Source organism: Aythya ferina (genome assembly GCF_964211825.1).
Source record: "Aythya ferina genome assembly, chromosome: 5".
Taxonomy (NCBI): Eukaryota; Metazoa; Chordata; class Aves; order Anseriformes; family Anatidae; genus Aythya; species Aythya ferina.
In genome coordinates, this window is record NC_140301.1 from 6,921,243 (window position 1) to 6,934,311 (window position 13,069).

At 43.1% G+C, this 13,069-nt stretch overlaps 1 protein-coding gene across 6 annotated transcripts in view; it reads right to left on the reverse strand.

The window, feature by feature from the left end:
* The window catches only part of KIAA1549L (KIAA1549 like), a 103,735-nt gene that overhangs the window by 55,682 nt on the left and 34,984 nt on the right, over positions 1-13,069 (reverse strand). For 5 of the 6 annotated variants that reach the window (XR_014693315.1, XM_084519985.1, XM_084519987.1 and 2 more), the window contains exons 2-8: positions 12,042-12,374; positions 8,619-9,233; positions 7,517-7,629; positions 5,540-5,759; positions 4,688-4,821; positions 3,982-4,144; positions 710-769 (exon numbers count right to left, since the gene is read on the reverse strand). Coding sequence is in view for 5 of the 6 variants with exons in the window: in XM_084519985.1 (XP_084376111.1) it covers positions 710-769; positions 3,982-4,144; positions 4,688-4,821; positions 5,540-5,759; positions 7,517-7,629; positions 8,619-9,233; positions 12,042-12,374 (1,638 nt within the window). In the remaining variant the exon portion in view is untranslated. The remainder of the gene's footprint in view (positions 1-709; positions 770-3,981; positions 4,145-4,687; positions 4,822-5,539; positions 5,760-7,516; positions 7,630-8,618; positions 9,234-12,041; positions 12,375-13,069) is intronic. The other variant, XM_084519988.1, reaches the window with a different exon arrangement.

Sequence of the window (13,069 nt, forward strand, 5' to 3'; positions counted from 1 at the left end):
AATCCAAGCCATTTCGTGTCACATTTCTTATCCTTTGCACTCCTGAGCATTAAACACAATGATAACACTCTTGTATCTACTGACTCGATGGTGTCGGGGAAAAGGGGTCTCCTCCCTCTTGCCCAGTCAGCACTTCTAAAGTCAAAACGATTCTGAACGACAATGTGATACTAGCGACATGATTGTGATAAAGCAAGGATTTTGAAACTTAGTAGCATTGCCTGCACCTTTTTTTTCCTGTAAACACGAAGTTATACGTTTAATGCTTCAGGTGGAAGATGCAAAAATTCCTGGACCCAGACACAGTCAACAAACGACAACAAACTTTCCTTGGTTTAACAGATCACCTTTCTTCCTGCGTAATATCTACAAGCCTCTTTTGTTTTCAGATTTAAATCTAAATCCCAGAAACGAACAAACAAAAACCCTGTGTTTTAAATCACTGAAAAGACAATGCTGCGCTTGTAAATGCTTAAACCCCAAAATGGCATAAATTTTGAGGCATGCGTTGAATGCAGGAGATTCCTGCGCTTAAGGTGACAACTCACAGTTATGTCCAAGAGTAACTTAAAATACATTTGCCCAGCTGAATGCAACAGAAAGGGTCGGTGGACAGTCATTTATTTTGTATAAAATTACTGCATAGATGTGCTTATATAATTAAACACTAAAAATTATTCTCTCAAGTGCAAGGAAGATTAAAAAGTACCTGTGATCACCCAGTAGTCTCTAGTTGACTCTGAGACATCAAGGTTTGGATACTCCAAAGCTTTAAAATAAAAGTTGACATTATTTCAGAACATTGCAACATCCTACCATGTCCTTAAACAATATGGTTCATCAGACACTGATAACTAAGTTTGAACTACGGCTTTTCTATGAGCATTGTAGTACAAAGGACAGTACTATCCAGCCCAGGAAGAGATCTCGAGGCATCATTTTCAGGATTACAGTTTCTCTTCTGTCTGGAAAAGGGCAAGGAGTGTAAACAGTATAGGTCCTGTACCACACAGAATATGTATCTTCTGCTGCTGAAATACGGTCTAGTACATTTTCTGAGGCAATGCTAAGTGTTGCCCATTACTGAAGATGATACATGATATGCGTGTCTCTGTGTTACATACATCTCTGCTGCTTTCTCCATGCGAGGAATCAGCTGGTGGAAAACAAGAGGACTTTCCACCATGCTTCTTGTGAGTTCATCCTACTTAAGCCAGACCACAATTTCAACAAAAAATAGTATTAAGTAAAATAAACAAGTGCCAGCTTCCACCAACCTAAGTTCAGTTTCACATGAATTATAAACGAGATTGGTAGAACTGTGAAAACACCCTGAAGTGAGGGTGCAGGCACATTAAAAGCATGCAGGTATTACTAGCATATGTGCTTACAGCTGTGAGAGACTGATGTTTGCAATTTTGATGCCTTTTGCGAGGTTTTTAATCTCCAAAGTGCATTAGGCTGTAAAGTTTAATACGCTACTAATTCATTATACACATCAGCGTTTTTTCAATAGATTTATGCAAAGTGGAAAGCATTAATATTTGGTACTTAGTTCAGAAAATATTCGTGCTTCCCATGTTGATACACTGCTATTTAGTTACCTTGGTTTTTAAACTCCAAAGTGGTTTGAAATAGTAAACACATACAACATCTGATTATGCACAGTAAGTGCTTTTCAGAAGGAATTTCACTGGGAGTCCTGAGCTGTGCATTTCCATGATAGACTGCAAGGGCTCTGGAGGAGCCACCAGAGTCTAGGAGGAAATTGTGTGGTCTGAAAATGACAACAATATTTATTTGATGAACTGAAGCCACTGCACTGCCACGTGGATAAGCATAAAACACTTCCCAAAGTAAACATTTTCACAACGCATGCCATCGATCTCAAAGCCATAAATACTTTCGTGCATTTGCTGTGTACCTGCTGCACTGGGAATAAAACCCAGAACTCCAGAATGAGCTATAAGCCATTACTTGTCACAGGAGCACTCGCTAAAGGCTCTATTGTGTCAGTTCATCGTGTATGGGGATCAGCAGAGAACTGCAGTACTACACAAGACTCTTCATACGTGCCAAATGTCTTCTACAGCTCCTGACTACTGAGCACATGCCTATACTGCTCTTACAAAAAGCACCATAAGCCTTTTGCCCATTCTGGAGACAAAATAATAATAATAACCCAAGCACAGGCATCATCAACATTTCCTAGGACTTACTCCTTGTACTCCTGCATGCCCTGTGAGGACAAGTCCTGCACGCAGGGCACTCTGACAGGCTCACTTGCAAGTTACAAACAGGAAGGAGTCTGTCTCATGATGAATGGTCCACAGCCCTTCCTAGCTCCCTGCACACAACATTCGTCAACAGCCTCCCTTCTACTTCCCCTTGCTTGTGGAAAGAACTGGTGAAAACACAGGCTAACCCAGAGATGCCCCTTTCTTGGAATGGAAAGTCTGATTCTGAAGTGCACCAGTGCAGCAGAAGAACTCACCACCAGGCAGTTTCACCTACAGGCATTTGTCTGCAAGCATCTGATGTGGATAGGTAACATCTCAAGAATATTTCTTCCTTCTTTCTCAAGGATTTTCGTAACTACCAGAGTTAGCTGTGATTTCTGCCCTCCTTGCACTGGAGAGGGATCACACACCCCCCAGACAGAGGACTGCTCATTGGGCAAGTACCTAATGAAGAACTACACGAGATGATTACTCTGCAGCTGGGCTGCTTGTAAATAAGCCATACTGGTCATACTGGCAACTGGTACTTTCCCCAGTGCTCACTTTTCTGCAGTCTGGTTCTGATCACTCTTAGAATCAGAAAATGAACAAGCACTTTGCTAATTTTACTTGAAGCTACAAATCCGCTCAGCGTTCTGATCCCGAAGGCATGTTTGGCTCTATCCTCATACGCTCAATTATTTCAATGCTTGTGAAATTAAAATTACAAACTACTCTGTTAATGCCTTATCAGTGAATTTGATGGCTACCAGATCTTTACTGGTATTTGAGCACAGTACATCAAATTTAACAAGTATCTCCTGAAGGTTTACACACTGTGAGATCAGCTGAAACCTGCCCTCACTTAACCTGGGTCCATCGCCATGAACAAATGTACCCATTACATCTCTGTCTCTTCTCACTTCCCTTGAACACTGATCTCTTCCAGTGAATGGATAACCTGTCACCACAGCAAGTTTAATTTCACAACCTGAATATCGCAAGCAGATTAAACAGAAATCACCATAATGAAATTTCTAATCTCTTTATTCTTTTTAAAGAAATGAGCACACAACGTGTCAGTGAGCACATATACAATCCAGGCTACCCAGACATACGACTTCCTTTAGCTCTCTGTACCTCTGACTCTTCCTAACAGTGGAAATGCAAGTGAATCATTGAAACTCAAGTGCTAAGACCACACTGGAAACTGGGTATGAAGCTCAGCAAATGCACAGATGACTTTCCAAAAGGAGCTATGTAGGCAGAACTCACCCACTACCCAAACATGCTGGCATTCAAAGCATGCTAACGAGTCGTGTTACTGGACCAAGTACTGGGGGCTTGGTCTTTCATATAGTAAAGAGCTAGGCTGAAGATCAACTTTACGTGCTATACCGAGGCCCTGTGAAACAGCGAAGTAGGAAGATTAAGTTTTGTTTCATATAAAACTACATTTTACTTTGTCTGGAAGTCATCACTGGCTTTTTATTAATATATATTAATGGCAGCATACATGCACTGTTTTTAAATTATCTGACAGTGTTTCTAACAGCTGAAGTAGACATTGAACCAAAGCAAAAGAAATACTCCAAATTCTCCTCTTTCTTCTTATTTTTTTTTTTTAAAAAGCAAAGTTAAAAAAAAAGAATTAGTCAGGAAAAAATATACAGTCTGTGAGCTTCATGACAAAGCTTATAGTGCCTGTAAAAGCCTGGTGGTGGCTAATCTTAGAGGTGTGTGTTGAGAAGCACATACTTACATTCTGCAATGGTGAGAGGTGGGTAGGTTAGATAGAAACCCACTAGCTCAGCTGACAGCTGATTAAGAAGGTTGCTGGAAGTGGTGCCATTTAAAGTTGTGCTTTGATTTCTCACCACATAAAACAGAGTGACAGCTTGGGAGACATTGGAGGTATTCAAAATCTGAAACAGAGGTAAAGAAACAATGTGAAGTCACGGTTCAGCTCAGTAAAAATTTAAAAAATAAAAGTAAAAAGAGCAAACAACAAACCGGGGAGATGTTAACTTGAATGATTGACCAGACACAGCTCACTCAACATTACTGTGTAAAACAGTTTGTGGTACTTTAATTCCTACTTCAGCAAACACAGAGCTACTGGAGAACAGCAACAGGCAGAAAAGGTGCCTGCACATTCACTGAAAATATGAAGTTGGAAGAATATCTAACAATTCATTTTTATTTGAATTTCACTTAAATGCTTAACCTTTATTTCTTAAAAGGATAAGAATGTATAAAAAGTAAAATTCAAATTCACAAAAATAACAGTTATAATTTTCTATAAATCATGCATTTATAAATTTTCCTGTAATAAACAAAATCTTATTTCAGATGAAAACAAAAACTTATTTCCATGGTGGCTATCCAAGACATTTTGTTGAAGTACAAGCACACACATAACAAAGAATAACCCAGAGACTTTAGCAACAGGCACTTGCAAAGTGTACCTGAACTGTTAGGTTGTTGCTGGTGTTCCAAACCTTTCTTTCAGCATCCTGAAATGCTCTCTGTAACCGTTGCTCCATTGTCTGAACAAATTTGCATGACTGGATATTGTCTGTTTGACCCACAAACTGCAGCTCTGGAAAAGGAACAACGCATTTGTGTGTAGACAAAATATTCTTAGATGCATAACCCCTGTGATGTCTGACAGCAAAACAACCAGTTTGCAGATGAAGCACGTGAGAACGGTGCCGTGTAAGACCATTCTAAACTAGCCCTAATTAAAGAGAAACATGATCATTAAGTTGCATTATTAAAGTGGATACTCTCCACAAACAAGTGGAGATTGCTTCTGTATGGATACGTAAGATGCTAAGACCAGTCCACTGTGTACAGGTTCATTCAAACCCAGGCAGTAAGTGAAGGTCATTTTGAAACGTGTTATGCTCTTAAATCTCACAAGTCGCTCGCTCTTACAAGACACAATCAATTATAATATTGCTTCTCGTTCTGTTTGTGCTAGGAAGAATATGCTTAATGTAACTGCTATATATATGTGCACATAAATACATAAGAACGTGCAAGAAGTCTCTTTGCACTGAATATGTTGTTTTACAGGGCCAAGGCAAGGAAAGAAAGGCAGCATTCATCCTCCTCTGCTGGCAGTCCTGCGGGTACTGGGAGCACAGACATGGTGCAGGTGAAACCAAGGCACAGTTTGTCCTGCTGCTTCTCGCTGTGGTGTTATGCTGGAAAGCTGAGGGGGCCAGGACAGCAGAGGGAGGACAAGCATCACCCTTCTGCACTGAACCGCCAGCCAAACACACAACGCTGAGCCTCGGCAGGCTCTCACTCACCTGTCTTCAGCTGGAAGTGGTACGCAGGGAGCGGCTTCCATGGCGCGGCCAGGGTTGCAATGGACTGAAGATGCAGCACGTGCTGCTTCACGTCTGCCGTGGCGTTGCTGATCCCGTAGGCAATGAGCCTTTCAATTACAGCAGCTGGTATAAAAACCAGCCTCCCCCGCGTAACGTAGTAACCAACCGTCACGTTGTTCGATTGCTCCAGGATCTCAACCTAAAACACACAGGGAAATGATTTTTGTTTTGGTTTTGTTTGCAATTCAACCGCTGTATGATGGGACCTCTCATTCCAAATAAAGCTCCCTCGCAGGCTTTTTGCATGTGTCTAAAGGATCAGTGCCATACAGAGCTGGTCAAGGAGCTTACCACGGCAACTCACAGATCTCCAATTTAGGCTGAGGCTTCATTCACGTACAGATAAAAGAATGTTTTTTACTTCTGAGTATAAAAATACAGAGAATTCAGAGAACGTCCAGCTTCTATTTCATTCCTGAAGTTCACTAAATATGTCCACGTTTCTGTCATTACAGGTTTGGGGTTCTAGGTTTGAAAGACCAGAAGTTTCCCATATTTGATTCTTCAGTCTCACCTGACTCCCCTATGCTGCTTATCCTGTAGTGCCCCAGATGGCTAAGCTACCACTGACGAGTAGAAATGACAGACCACAAGAACAAACACACTGTGAGCCAAAACACGAGTTGATTTTTACTCCACATAGAAAACCTCTATTTTTCAAAGAGTTTAAGCCTCGGAACTTGTCCTCCAAACTGAGTTACAGCCAGGGTTCCTCTATTAGAAAAATGCAGGCTCTGTCAGGTTTAGCAGAAAGTGAGAGAACAGATCTGACAGTTTTTTATTGCTGCTTTTGAGACCCAGGAATGTACAATTCCTAAACTCTGTAACATTAACCAAAACTTGCAGCCACAGGGCATGGGGACAAAAGTCAACCTGATGGCCTCTACTGTGAGCAAAAAGTAATTTTTTTTTTCCCCCTTATTGGTAAGTGCACCTCATGTAACAGCCTCAGGCTCAGCCTAACAAAAGCAGGAGCGTGTTTTACAAAAAGTACCCCAGCAACCAGCTTCAGCCTGCTCTAACATTCAGCAGCAGAGCTTCATGCAACGTTGCTAGAAAGTGACAAACGTATCTCCCTCATTTATTTTCAACAAAACGTAGTCTCTCCTTGTGCAGGATTTTCATCCCTGTGGAACTGGACTTGTCAGGCACTGCATTTTCAGTGGGAGTGGACTGACAGCAGTGACATCCCATTAACTAGCCCTGCTCTTGCCATTGATCTTGCTAAGCACAGCAGCACTTGCCTGACTGCAAACCAGAGTCCTTCCTACACTGCTGGGGAGGAAGAAACTGCTGTTTGCAGGAGTTTCCTGGAACATATCAAGAAGAAAGTTGCACTTCTCCCTTCTACTTCGTCAAATTAAATGAAAAAAATTTTGGAACGGTCCTTGTATTTTTAGAGCCCAGAGCAGGTGTTACCCACGTGTCAAAACTAATTTGGACATAATTATATATTACATACAAGTGAGGAAGCAGCCAGGAGGGGAGGTCAGAGACTCAGCAGACAAAAGCAGAATGTCTGACACAATCTAGTCCCCCACCTTCTTTACAATGCTAACCTCTCCACAGGATACCTGCTACTTGTCTTTGACACAGCCAAATCACTCAGATTCAGAAGGCCTAAAAGCAACATGTGATTTTTTTTTTGTACTCACTTATTAGGGATGTGATGGAATAAGGTGCGGATGCTGACAGGAGGGACTGTGTTACCAGGTGCTACTTGGTAAAACCAAGGCAGACAGTCTCCATGGGATTAAATACGCCCAAACTTGCAGTTTACAGTAATGTTGCAGCCACCCACACAAGCACCACTGACTCTTAGTGTAAAGGTTTATTATTTCTCTTGGTGGGAGAGCTGTTTCAGTGAGATCACACAGGCAAGCCAGGCACGCTTACCTGAGCGCTGACATTTTGGTTGAAAGCTTGTCTCAGCGCTTGGTTGAGTCCTTTCGTCACGCTCTCCTTGAAGGACCTGCTGATCATCATCCTCCTTGTGTTCAGAAACAGAACTGCAAAACACCAAAAGCTACGTGTTAGTTTGAGACATTAACATCTTATTGTTTGCTTTCTCAATTCTTTTCTGTTGGGGTAGTAAAGATCACGGAGGAAACTATCTGTGATTTGCAGCAGCTCCAATGGGAGTAAGAACTGCAGGGGCTCAGCAGCGTCCCCAAGGTCACTATTCTTCTCATGACAATGGCTCACTGTTCCACAAACAACTGCAATTTCTTTAGCAACAGCAAGGCTTTGCAATGCTGCCTTTCTGTACGTGAGCGAGGTATGATGACACTTGATTGCCTGTGGATAGACTGCTGCAGCACTCCCAGAGGACTGAGCTGGTGCTAGGCAGGCAGGCCTCTGTAAGGGACAGGTGCTTCGCAGAGCTCAACAAAGAAATGTCCTTCACTGCTACAACTGCTTTCAGTTTGCCAACTGTCTTTACAGCTATTTGTACACTTTGTTTATTAACAGTTTCACTGACTTTTATTATTTGCAGAGTTTTACAGCTGCGCTGATGTATTTTCAATCATATATTGTGTACATACTACTTCTGTCTTAAAAAAAAAAAAGGTTGCATCTACTGTCATACTGATACAGGTATTTTATCAGCTACTAAAACCACGTTACATCAAAAAGCTGCTTATTTCATTGTCCTTCAGTCTCATTCAGGTTTATACAGCTTCATAAACCCTTTTATGACTCTTCTTTGTTCAGATCTTCAAGACAAGCATCTTCTGATGCCACCAGAAGGAGCGCATAGGAAGACTGGGCAACCTCTCCGGAACCCCTTAGCCTAGAGCTGTTAAAATTAAGGAGGAGCTGTCTGTGAAAAACACTCTTAGAGCTATAAGAAGTCGTGCTGTTCACACAGACAGCTCAAAATCCTCCCATTTTGAATTGCACAACTGTAAAGATCTATTTGAAAATAACTTGGTATTCAATGGTACAATTAGGCACAAAATAGAGATCCTTCCACAAACTCAGTGGCCCCACGTACCTGTTTTAACCATAAGGTTCCAGGAGAGGCGGCAATCCAGGGGAGGAGCTGCTGTCATGTTAGCGAAAGCCACTGCTGCTGTTGTTTCTGGAGGAGCAGAAGTGTTTTCCGTTCGAGTAGGGGGAAGCCTAGTGGCTTTCGCTGATGCTGTAATAGATGTCAAAGCTGCTGTAATTGTCAGTGGATACGGGGTTGACGTTTTGGTGATTTCTGAGCTTGGGAATTTCTGGCTGTCAGTGGCTGTTGTTTTTATCTGTCGTGGTATGTGTGCTGTGGGTGCGAGCGTGGAAGCCATGGCAGTGCTACTTTTAGGGGTTATAAACATAGCTGTCATGTCCACAGGTGATGCAGCTGTGTTTCCTGTTGCAAAAGGAAGATCTGCATGTATTCCTACCGAGCTCAGGACTGAGGTCAGTTTTGTGGCAGTGTTGTTTTTTGTTAGTGTCAGTACTGGAGTGTTTAAAGCCATCACAGATGGCAAAGGTGTGTTGGCAGTGCCGAGCGAAAAGAAGGAAGAAGCTGGCACTGGTGAAGCTGGAGATGATTTTCTCGTTAGTGGTTTTGCTTCTGAAGTTCCTACTGTAGGTAGTGCACCAGAAGACACTCCAGATAACACTGTAATGACAGAATGGGTAAAGTTGGTTGTTGACAAAAAAGCAGCAGTTAGTTGTGTTGGTGATGGATGGACAGAAGTTATGATGACTGACTGCAGAGGACTGATGGGAGGGGGTTGCAATGGCATGCCCTCAGTAGCTTTATTAGATATGCTAAAGGGAACTAGACTATGCCTTGGAGCATTTGTGTCCCACTCCTCCACGCTAAATGAAGCTGGAATGTTACCAGCCACAACCAAATAACCAGAGGACTCTAACTGGTTATCAAGAAATTCTGGCAAGCTTCCAGAACTGAGGTCTTCTTCTGTAACAAAACTCTGTAAGAGAGCTGAGCTAAAAGGCTTAGTTACAGGAAGAGCAGCCTTGCTTGGCAGCGCGCCGTAGGCAGCACCGATTTCGTAGCTGGCCAAAAGAGTCGAGTTGTCAATGAGGCGAAAAGCCAGCACTGGTGTTGTGCTCAAGGGTTTTTGTGAGCACAGTGATCTTTCCAGCACCGGTTGTTTGTGATTCTAGAGAGCTGGGGACAACACCTGTATCATTAACACAAGGCATGTGTGACTGGAGCAGTGCTTCATCCTGTGCACGGGTAGCATTGTCCCCAGTGGTGAACAAATTAATAACGTTTTCAGCTATGTTTCCATGCTTTTTCTGCAAGGTGGTGGGTAGTGGCAAAGTGGTAGCAAGGGGTGAATACTGGACAGAGGATGTTTTCAGTGCAAACACCTCTCTATCAAATTCTGAACCACTGCTCATTTTTGCTCCAGAGAAGGGTAAATTTGAACCGCTTTGACTAGACATTGCGTGTGTGTGTGTTGCTGCAGGGGCAGAGGAAAGCGGTTGCTTATTTGTACTCATTTCCTTTTGCAGGCCTGAAACAACTGCATGCAGTTCACGATACTCAGTTTCCAATGGAGAAGTGCTTGGAGGAACTTCTCTTACTGCCGGTTTGACTGAAACGTTCATGCCATCTGAGGACAACAACACTGGCTTGGTCCATGTCAAAGCTGAAGCTGCGAGTTCGGGAGCGTTGATGGGATCTAAATTACTCTCAGAGGTTGCACTTGAAATCCCAGAAAAAGATGAGCTCTGGCTGCCTCTCCTTGTTGTCGTGGAAACAAATGATGGCACAGAAGGCACAACGGAGGTGAGCTGCTTCACAGCAACTGGATGTGGAGCCTGACCAGAGGTAAAATCAGACTGATCTGAAGCTCTTGGTGGTGAATACTCTGTATGTGGGGTTACAACAGTGGGTACTCTCACGCTTCTGTCTTCATGTGCAGGTATGCCCGGATTTTCTGCATTAGCAGGTGGCAGGTGTGCAGTCACAGAGACAGTAGTAGCAGATGTATTCCTCAAAGCAGGTTCAGTTTTCGAAAGGCCTCTAATGGCAGTAATTAATGACACTGCAGCTAGACCAGGACTAATCATTTCTGTGTCCAAAACAGGGCCCGCTGTCTATGATCCTTTGGAGAGTTTACCAATTTGGCTATCTGGAGAAACTCTGGAAAGCTGAGATCCATAAGGCAGAACGATATTAGCATTAAAGTTTGCGGACAGTTTTGCCGTCACCCCTCTTGTGAGAACCTGTTGACCTGTTCTCGTTGAGGGAGAGCCATCAGAATTTGGGAGAGCACGTGCAGAAGCAGCTGGCAACAGCGTGCCATTTGATTCATGAGCTCCATTAGTGAGGTCTTCTGCAAAGGTCTGACTGAGAGCCACCGCTGAGCGAGGGAGTTGTAAACTACCCTCACGGGCTGCTGCCGTGCTTGGACTGTTTGTGTGTGCTAACCTAGCAAAGGTCTCATTTGTCTCAGTTAGCAAGGGAGACCTTGTGCTTATTGAAGAGGAGCGTGTTGCATTTCTAAAAAGGAAAGCTGTCTCACTTCTAAATACTCATCCTGGCAGCACTGCATCATGAGCGTGCTTTGCATCAGGAATAAGTGATTTTGGCAAGAAACGGGAAAAAATGCTCTCTGTTGAGCTGGAGACCTCAGCCAGGCTCTGGGAAGCTGAGGACACAAAAGGTGCACTGGCAGAGCCTGTAGTGCAATTAGTCAGTGCTCTGGAAGACTGAAGGTGACTCATTGTATGTGGAGTACCCACAGGATGGAAGAACGATGAAAACCTCTGCTTTATTCTGAAAAACTGGTGAGGACAGAGGGGTGATATCACTATTTCTGTCAATCAACAGCGAATTACGTGGCTCATTATTAGGTCTTACTCCGGTAGGAGATGCATTATGCATACTTTCATTTGGAAACCATGACACACTTCTGGAAGTTACTGGCACGTAAGACTGATACAGTATTTTTGACACAGGAGTATCTGAGTATACAGATAAAAAAAGAGGTCCTTTCTGAAGGAAACTCTTTTTCCACTGTTTTTGTAAAATGTACTGTTGACAATCCAGAGAAATTGAAAGACATGGTACCCGTAAACAACTCAGGACCCTTTCTTTGATTCACCGTACTAGAATTTCCATCAGTGACCACGCTTAAAAGACTATTTCTGCTTTCGCTAACCTGAGAGCTGGTTGAATCTGTGCTGAAGGAACTTTCGGGCTCTGCAGACAAAGGAACTTTGAAGGCCAGTACAGCTGATTTAGAAAAGTTAATGGTATGAAGTGACTGTATTGCCAATGAAGAAAATGATGGTGATGGAACAGCAGCAAGCATGCCTGGTCCTGATGTGCTTTCTTTTGAAATGGAGGGTGTTTCTAATGGCATTAGCTGAAATGGCCCAGCTGTACTCAAATGTGTCATTGATGGTGTAGTGGACAATGTGGCAAACATACTGAGTTGAGGCAAACCTGATTCACCAGCTGTTTCATCTGCATCTTGAGATGACGACCTCAGAGACGACTCGGCAGAAACTTCAGCGGGCTCCTGGGATGCACTGTTCCCACTGCCTTGATAGAGGGTGGGTGACAGGTGACTTTGATCCAAAGTTCTGGTCCGTGTGCCCGTCAGGGTTGTTTTTATCATCTGAAGCAAGTTTGCGTTCTCCAAAGTCTGCCCCATAGAAATATCAGCTACTGAGGAAGTCTTAGTTTCTGTGGAAGGCCGTGTTGGTGATAGTATAGATCTCCAGTTCGGAAAAGATTCTGATGAAGAAGCAATGTAGATACGCTGTTGCCTGATACCTGTAAAATAATAAGCAAAATGAGCATGCAGTTCTGCGAAAGGAAAAGTCACTGCTATGTGGCTGCAAGAAATCAGCACAAAGCGCATTGTTTACTAAAAGCAGTTGCTTCTTTTTTATTCAAAACGACAAACATCCAGAGAAAACTGAAAAAGACAGCGAAAGGTTCCAAGCGATAGGTTATAAATCCCTCAAGGTGTTTCACCTGACAGAAGGATAGGGCTAGCTTTCTAGACAGGACTATTTCAAAATGCTACTTGTAGCATTTAAAAAGCTACTGAGAGGCACCTTCTTCAGCCTGGGACAACTTCTGAGGTTATCATCCTGTCAAAATATTCTGTGAGAAGGCGGGTTTAGTGGAAAGGGGATGGGTTTTGACCACCAAGCATCACTGGCTTGGCAAGCCATCCCATGCGGGAATCGAGTCAGCACTGGCTGGGTTCCTGCAGGATGCATCTGGAGGTGCTCGGCTTGCCAGTTCCAATAACGCATGCAATTACGGACACAAAAGAAAGGAAACAAAACACGGGTGAGCATGAGGAAAGGGGGGTAAGATCCAAAACAAAATTAGCAAATTGAATTCCTTTTCTGATCTGTGCAGATGTACAACGCATCGCTTCAAACACCAGTTTGTTCTCCATTCAACACCACAACGTTCCTAGGCTTTGTCTTCTTAAAATGATTACAGTTCTTCTA